Below are 9,266 nucleotides of genomic sequence, written 5' to 3' on the forward strand. Positions count from 1 at the left end.
CTTTTCCCCATTGGCGTACTCCCACCGGTTTGTACCGGAAATCGCCAACTTCATTAGCTGAAGAACACGTCCATCATAAACAGACCCTTGCCCCACCTACTCACTACGCCCATTGGTGCAACGTGAGTTGCATATTTTTCACAACGTATCGTCTACATTGGAGATTAAAAGTGTCTGTCATAATCAGGAAGGCGGTCCAATGACGCAGAAACAATTTTAAACATCTGATTGGCTAATTTTAGAGCGCTGCGGTTTTATTGGCTTTCCCTTTTGTCAATCAAGGATGCGACCTGCCCCAGCGTTCTTGTCTTTGTACCTGGGAAGGTCGTAGTACAGTTGAGTGACTGTCAATAAAAATATTCTTAAATTCTCCGTGAGTAGGTGTTTTCCAAATAAAGGAAGGCGGTGTTTAATGCAGAAAGCAGACGTGTACCCTGAGGGGTGATGGGATGCCGGTGTGAACAAGAAGGTGGGGTCCGGGTTCGCCCACCGGCCGGGATGGATGGCAGGGCTTTAAAACCATCTTTCGGCGGCGGCGAGCCGCTCACTGTAGGACGGTGAGACATGGAGCTGAGGTGTCAGGTGGCTTTCGGCTTCGTGCTCCTGGCCGCGTTGTGTGCGGCACAGCCGGTGAAGTTTAAAGACTGCGGTAAGTCTGTCTAAAACATCCTACGGTCTATTCGGCAGTTCAGTAGAAATTCAAGAAAAATACTTTGCATGATCCATTTGCCCTAAAGTTTGAGTATTGTTGTTATTGGTGCACAAACACGTGAGATTCTGCAGATGCTGAAAATCTTGGGCAACACACTGAAAATGATGGAGGAGGCAACATCCATGCTGGAGATCCCGATGAGATCTCAGCCCGAAACGTCGACTCCATAATACTGTTATCGAAGCATTTTATTTTTCTCCTTAAAATTCAGAGTTAGTACTTTTCCACGTGCTACGATTTTTGAAGTGTAACCATGATTAGCTCTTTAACTCTTAAAAACAAACTTCGTTTTGGTTATTGTGCTTTAAAGTCTGAATGTGCCATTGTAATTAATGTCACCTTTGAGAGAAAGTGGCTGTTGGAGTAGAAGGGTCTCTGCCTGAAATGTCGACTGTACTTCCTAGAGATACTGCCTGGCCTGCTGCGTTCATCAGCAACTTTGATGTGTGTTGCTTGATCTAATTTACATCCTAGATTGATGTTTTATTGGTAGATTATTGTCATTCTCCAACTTGGTTTTGTGTGACTAATTGCATCTAGTATCTACTGGTAATTCAGTTTTGGTGAAGGATGTCTGACCTAGCACATTAACTGTTTCTCTTTCCAAAATCTGGTTTGAGCAAGCTTTTTGCTTTGATTATACATTTCTGGGCAATTGGGCCAGTGGGCTGGGGGATGGGATAAAGGGCCATTAATCCTAAACAAAAATCAAGTCAGTGAATTATAAACGCAAACAACAGGAATTCTGCAGATGCTGGAAATTCAGGCAACACACATCAAAGTTGTTGGTGAACGCAGCAGGCCAGGCAGCATCTCTAGGAAGGGGTACAGTCGACGTCTCAGAACGAGACCCTTCGTTAGGACTAACTGAAGGAAGAGTTAGTTAGAGATTTGAAAGTGGGAGGGGGAGGGAGAGATCCAAAATAAGAGGAGAAGACAGGAGGGGGAGGGATGGAGCCAAGAGCTGGGATCTTGGCTCCATCCCTCCCCCTCCTGTCTTCTCCTATCATTTTGGATCTCCTCCTCCCCCTCCCACTTTCAAATCTCTAACTAACTCTTCCTTCAGTTAGTCCTAACGAAGGGTCTCGTTCTGAGACGTCGACTGTACCCCTTCCTAGAGATGCTGCCTGGCCTGCTGCGTTCACCAGCAACTTTGATGTGTGTTGCTGTGAATTATAAAGGTTGGTGCTTTGACGGTATACCAGTGCAACACTAACTTCTGGTACTAGCTATAGTTAATCTCTATCTGTATTCATTGTATTGCAGGATCTACATCCGGAAAAATTTTAATAGTGGATATCACACCTTGCCCCTCGCTGCCGTGTATACTCCGCAAAGGACAATCCTATGCTGTGAACGTGACTTTTGCTAGCAGTAAGTCTTGATTTTAAAGTGTAAAATTGGCAAAGGAGAAACCTCAGCACAGATGAGAATCCTTCAGCTCAGAAGGAAAGCAGTCTATTGAATGTTCCTGCAAAGCAATCTGATCCCTTTTGTTGTACCTTTTCAAATTCTATATCCTCAAATTCAGGCTCATGGAATAAGAGGCAATGGTAAAACAGTGGTCCAAACACTTGGGTGCTGCCTCTCAGTGCAGTGACCTGGGCTCAGCCCTAAGATTTGTCTCAAGTTCTCACTGTGATGTGAGTTTTCCTTCTGGATGTTGTTTCTCCCCACGTCCCAAAAGTATGCTGGTGGTTCTTAATTTGCACACATAAATTACTGCTGGGGTGGTGGTAGGAGAGCTGGAGGGTGTGGAACTAATAGACACATGAGAGAGAATAGATTACAGGGAGGTAATTTGAGGAATAGGATTGCTGTGAGGACTAGCATGGACATGAAGTGAATGGCCTCCTTGGGTACCTAAGAAAATATGAAATGGTAGTCTTTGAAGTTGGAGGGAGATTGTGGTGTCTGCCAGGGTACGTGTAAAGACCAGTGTGCTGCTGGTATTTTTTTTTGCTTATCAGTAACTGGCACAAGTGTGAATAATGTGTAAATGACACCAATTGTAAAACATAGTAAGGAAATCATTTTGTAGAATAGCCAGACAGGTGGCAAATATGGGAAAAGTGAAATTTTTGATTTGGGGAGCCAGATGAAGATACTATAAAGCATTACACTAGCCACTACCTTAAATTAACTGTTTCAGCATTTTCCAAATATTGTCATCAACCCATTAGGTTACTAATGATTCTGGGGGTGAAGGATTTTTGCTTGCAAGGGAAGCTGAGGTATTCTCCTTCAGGCAAATTAAATGAGACAACAGGACTTTTAAAATATTGTGCCTGATCCCTTGAGAAAATTGTTCCTCTTGATAGTTCACACATGCCATGAAGTGGGATTGATGGGGTACATGAATTTTAAAAAGTGGAAGATGTGTGGGGATGGAAACTGTGTACATACATCTACTGATGCTTCTGGCCACATCTTCAGTGATGTTCCTGGAATCATTGAGTGTTTCGGGTCTTTCAACATCATACAACCTCCTCCAGGTGACCCAGCCGGGCTGATCAGACCCCAGCTTGTGTCCAGATGGCTAGCTACTTATGACTCCATGGCTCCCCCATTTTGAGCCACAGCCATTTTGAGGCCCTGTCTGCCGCATCGGTGGTACTGCGGATGGCTCTCCTCTTCCTCTCCCCCTCGAAGCCCAAATTGCTGAAGGCTCTAACTAAGGAACGGGTTGCAAAACCCCTACAACCAACCTCCACTGGGCAATACTGACAATAATTGTTGTCATGGCTTGCAGCTTCCTACCAATCCTTTCCTTCACCATTTCCTCCAGAATTTGGTTAACATCTTCATCAAACTGCTTCCACAGTGAAGTCATGTTAGCTGCAGGCCATTTGATCCGCCTCCTGTTAGACTTCGTATTAGAGGGATTAGTTTGCAACACTTGGAGGTTCCGGGCACTATGGGGTGACCCCGGGCCTGGCCCCTCCTTCGTCTCACCAGGTTGGACACCTGCGCGTTGTGCTGCTCCTGCTCCCGCCAAACACTTCATCCTCGCTTGGTGGATCGTCAAGCCACGATCGTCCTTGCAGATTTTGCCACATGCATACTGCTTCCTCATCATCATTTGTTCATTGAAAAATTCTTGTCTGCAAGGATTCTCAAAATTCATTCAGGGATTTTAAAATAGAATTGAGAAAATAATTACAAGGAAGAGCTGGGGTATCGGGCAGCACCTACGGATAGAAGTGGATATCCAGTGTTTCAGATAGAGACCCTTCATCTGGATTGAAAGTTGGAGGAGAGATGGCCATAGCTTAAGAGCATTTGGGGGTGGGGAGGAGGGTAGGAAGTGAACTCTGGAGATTTGGAACTAAAGACATGCCTGACCAGTATTTTAAGCTTGGATAAGTAACGAAACAAAATTCACAGGTTGTTTGTGGCTGTGCATCTTGGCAGGCTGAGATTTTGAGGCAATCAGAGAGATGTACTGTAGGCTTGAGGAACGGGATGGCTCTGTAAATGAAGGTTAGAATTTTGAAATTGAGGTACTGCTGAGCTGGGAGCCAGGGTAGTTTGCTATCAAGTTCAAGTTTAATTGTCATTGAACCATACATAAATACATATGAATGCAGCCAAACGAAACAGTATTACTTCGGAGCCAAGGTGCAAAACACAGTACCAATTGACATACACAGCACAAGGCACATGTAGCACATACAAGATATCAGTAAAACGTAGTCACAAAAAAAATGTCCCTGAGCACATGAATGTTGGAACAGTCTGCAGTTGAACACAATACAGCTTGACTTCTGCCAAGCAAACGCTGGGACGGGGGTGTGGGGGGCACCACTGACTGCAGCTTGGACATGTGTCACACTGCCTCCGATGGGCCATCTCTCATGGGCAGCTGTAAACGGTAACACTGTGGCCTGAGGCGGAGTCCCCGCTGCGGCTGAGCCTACACTGCTTCCTTGCCGTCTGCTAATAAATTACTGAATCAGATTTGCAGCATTCCACATTAACAATGTCCAACAGAGTCTTGCTGTCACAAGATGAGTTACTAAGATGATCACTTGCTGTTAGACTGCACACCGATTCCTCCGACGCCTTTCTGGTGCATATTCCACATCCAAGTTCAGCTCCTTCAGTTTCTCAGCCAACGAGTAACTCTGTGATGGGATAGACCTGCAGTTCTTAATGGCCAGCAGAGTCCTGTGATCTTAAAAAAAAAAATAATAAAATGTTTAAAAAGGACAATACCTTTGGTTGGCCCTGTAGACGTCGTTGCGTTTGAACATACTGCCATCTTTCCAGAAACTTAAGGGAAAATGGTGGGAAGTCCACTTTGTTCATGTTCAGTTTCAAGTTATTGTCATTCAACCATACACATGTATACCAGTAAATAAAACAACGTTCCTCTGGGTCAAGGTGCACAACACAGTACATACAACTTGTACACACAAAGCATAGTAATATTACCACAAATAAATGAACAAATAAGGTGCATTTATGACATGACATGTATTATGAACAAAAGAGTTTTCAGTCAACTTTATGGTGAATAGAATAAGGGCGAAGGTAGAGAGTGTTCTGTAATAGCTGGGTGTCCAGATAAAAGCATGGATGACAATTTCAAGGGAGATTTGCAGAGTGGAGAGAGGATATGCAGGTGGAAGCAAGTCTTTCTTGAGCAGATTAGTAAATTGACCTGGAGGAAAGTTTTGGGAAAAGCAAAATTGTTATTAAGGGAAACTTAGAAAACCCACTACTGTAAAATTAAATAAACTAGATTTGATACAGTAATAAAGGCAGCTTTGTCTGACTTTAAAAGGCTCAATCAATTAATCTAGATTCCATGTACAGCTCATTATCAGCACTACCAATGCCAAACTTGCATACTCTAATTTTTAATATTCACCAACATATTTTCACTTTTCATTACAAATTTTGTCATGTAATTAAAATTCTGGATGAAATTGAAGAGCCTTTTAGGCTTCTGAGTGCTAGAACAATATTTAAGCTTTTCAAAATGTAACAGTAATGGATTGCTTGGAAATGTAAAGTGTGAGCATTGCAACTTCTATTGTGAAACATGCCCTTTGTCCCAGTTAGCAGAAATTATGACCCTATGTACTGCCCTTCCTCTGAAACCTGGCCTTGAATCAATGAAGGCTAACTGTTATAATTTCTTCGCAGAAACATCGAGTCAAAAAACTGTGGCTGCGGTTTATGGCATTATGAATGGCATTGCAATCCCATTTAATATTCCTAATGCTGATGGTTGTCAATCTGGGATTCAGTGTCCCATTCAGAATAATCAGAACTACCACTACCTCAACTACTTACGAATAAAAAAGGAATACCCATCAGTAAGTGTCATAAAACATGAATGAATTCTAATATCTTCAACTTAATCATTGTTTGTCTAAGCCTTGTATGTTATATACTTTAACAAAAGGCATTTTTATACAAGTCCTTTAGAATGCAGGTTGATGCTGAGCTCTGCTCCATTCAGTGAGGATATTGTATAATAAACTTAGAACATTGAAATTTAAGATGTGTGTATACTTTCTTGTCTTACTATTTAAAAATTTTAAGTAAACTGTTTGATTCCAAAATCTGTCTAATTAGTTTAAAATAACACTTCAACAATTCCAGCAGCTCTCACCGGTCTTTCAGTATTAGTAGTGCTGTCCTCCTGATTAATGCAAGAGCTTCAATTTCCTTAAATTAATTTCTTAATAGCAGAATATTAGAGAACCTTCTAGTTTGCATTTCCTTGATGTGAGAAACCATGTTGTTGGCATTGTATGATTGCCACAAGCAATAAAACAAGGCTGTAATGAGCAATTAACATTTTTAAACTAGTTGCTCTATCAGGTATTTAAAATCTTAAGTTGAATAGTCTTCATGGAATATGTTTAGTGAGGAAAGGGTACATCATTTATCTCTTAAAACAAGGTATCCAGATGGTTGTATATCTTGTGATACTGCTTTTGCTTTAGACATCTAAGCTATCACTATGAATAATTTGGAATAGTTGAAGTGGAAAGTATTTAAACTTACTACTTGCACGTAGCAAGTTCACTTTCTGGGTAGGTGCAGAATGCTTAAATGCCATGTTGTGCTAAATCATGGATGGGTGCCTTTTGCTTTAGTACTTTTTGACGGATCTTGCTCTGGCATATGGCCAGTTATCAGCAAGATCTGCACATTTGGTCATTCGGAAAATGTAGGTCTAAGTTCACAAGGGTTAACCAACACACTTCCTGGTCTGCTAGCTTGTATCTCAAACAGAAATGTGAAGTCATGCACTTTCGTCATCCCAGCAAGGACAATTCTGTTTCTGAAGCTGCTATTAAGCTAAATTCTATAGCTTGCAGGTTTGCACACTGTATCCATTCTTGCATAATGTTAGACAGCAGATGAATAGGAAAAAGTGAATCTAAATCTGCTTTTAGGAATGCCAGCCTTTGAAGTGATTCAGTGAAATTGAATTTGTGTTAACTTGTTTTATCATCTAAATATGCTCATCTTCTGTGAGAAATATACTAAAAGAATGAAAAAATACATTCACTCCACTATGTCTAGTTAATCAGCACACACCATTTAATATAATTAAGTGATTTATTAGATTTCCTGGGATGGGAGTTATAAGTTTAGATAGGAGAAGTGGAGCTGCTCTAGAGTCAGGATTGAGAAATGTTTTGGGGTAAATGAAAGGAAATCATTAATGAACTATTCCAGGATCAGGGAACAAATTTTAAATTTTAGCCAAAAGATAAAAGGAAAATGAGGGAGATTTTTTTGTTTTTGCTCAAGTTTTTCTGCTTTGTTTTCTGATGACATCTGAGACTGTTCTGCCCAGTACTCAGCCATCTTTAAGCATTCTCATTCTCTCATTTTCTCTGTAATTTACTGTATTGTACATGCCTATCAACTCTCCCCTATTGTGTGTGACCCACCTACACTAGGGATAATTAATAGTAGCCAGTTAATCTATCGTACATCTTTTGAGATATTGGAGGAATTGGAGCACCTTGAAAGTAGGTGAAAATGTGCACACAGACAGCACTGAAGGTTGGGTTGAACTGACTGCTGCGCCATGGAAACATGGCCAATCATTGCATCAAAGTGAATTGTTTAGAGAATTTAAGAGCTGTAATGAACATGCAGGGTCTCGGCCTGAAACGTCGACTGCACCTCTTCCTAGAGATGCTGCCTGGCCTGCTGCATTCACCAGCAACTTTGATGTGTGTTGCTTGAATTTCCAGCATCTGCAGAATTCCTGTTGTTTGCAGGAAAATGGGTTTGCTCAACGAGAAGCCAGTTCGGTCTGTTCCAGGTCATAACAATTCTATGATTATGACATTTTTTTTTCTTTTCCCAGATTAAATTGATGGTTGAATGGGAGCTGAAGGATGAGCTTGATCGAGACCTCTTTTGCTGCAGGATCCCTGTACAGATTTCCAAATAAATTAGGTTCTGTATTCCTTACTGCTGCAACAGTATCCACGTCCTTTTATCCATGTAACCAAGAAGTTTCTATCACCTATTTATTTAAGGACTAAGCCAAATTAATGCAAGTAACATTTACTTAAATTTGTAAGTTTTGAACATGCATTTCTAAACAATGATTTGTCCCATTATTGCCTTTTGTAAACAATTGAATGGATCAATAAATGAGGATGTTCTACAAGTCTGTGGTGGCCAGTGCAATCATGTTTGCTGTCGTCGGCTGAGGATAGCAGACACCACCAGAATCAACAAACTCATTCGTAAGGCCAATGATGTTGTGAGGATGGAACTGGACTCTCTGACGGTGGTGTCTGAAAAGAGGATGCTGTCCAAGTTGCATGCCATCTTGGACAATGTCTCCCATCCACTACATAATGTACTGGTTGGGCACAGGAGTACATTCAGCCAGAGACTCATTCCACTGAGATGCAACACAGAGTGTCATAGGAAGTCATTCCTGCCTGTGGCCATCAAACTTTACAACTTCTCCCTTAGAGGATCAGATACCCTGAGCCAATAGGCTGGTCCTGGATTTATTTCCTGGCATAATTCACATATTACTATTTAATTATTTATGGTTTTATTACTATTTAATTATTTACGGTGCAACTGTAATGAAAACCAATTTCCCCCAGGATCAATAAAGTATGACTATGAATTGCAGATGAATGTGAATTTTTAATGTCTGAGGTCCTTAATGGGAGATCTATCAGGAAAGATGGGTGGCTTTCATTTTGGTTCTTTGGGTCTTGGCATTGAACCAATGGGGCAGCCTTAACAGGATGGGTAAGTGGGCAGTTTGAAGTGGTATATTAATCTTGCTATCCTCTGCAGCACGGTCATTGTTGGGGTATTTTTGGGGTTAGGACATAAAGTGAATATTGACTTCAGTGACCAACCTTCAGATCCGAATATGCATTGAAGATTAAATCTGAAGTGCAACTCTGAACAATGGGTTCCTAAGAACTAAGCTAATTGGAAGACATCACAGTTAATTGGAAAACCAGACAATTCTGACTTAAATGCGTTGTTTGTGTGTCTGTAGTATGGGTACGAAGGAGGGAAGTGTGAAAGTGAT

General features: G+C 41.4%; 1 protein-coding gene across 1 annotated transcript; it reads left to right on the forward strand.

The window, feature by feature from the left end:
* The first annotated feature begins 281 nt into the window (after positions 1 to 281).
* On the forward strand, positions 282 to 9,266 carry LOC140186583 (NPC intracellular cholesterol transporter 2-like). The gene is made up of 4 exons (XM_072240950.1): positions 282 to 649; positions 1,979 to 2,086; positions 5,867 to 6,039; positions 8,061 to 9,266. The coding sequence occupies exons 1-4, from the start codon at positions 565 to 567 to the stop codon at positions 8,145 to 8,147; spliced, it is 453 nt and encodes a 150-aa protein (XP_072097051.1). The 5' UTR covers positions 282 to 564; the 3' UTR covers positions 8,148 to 9,266.

Source organism: Mobula birostris, chromosome 1 (assembly GCF_030028105.1).
Source record: "Mobula birostris isolate sMobBir1 chromosome 1, sMobBir1.hap1, whole genome shotgun sequence".
Lineage (NCBI taxonomy): Eukaryota > Metazoa > Chordata > Chondrichthyes > Myliobatiformes > Myliobatidae > Mobula > Mobula birostris.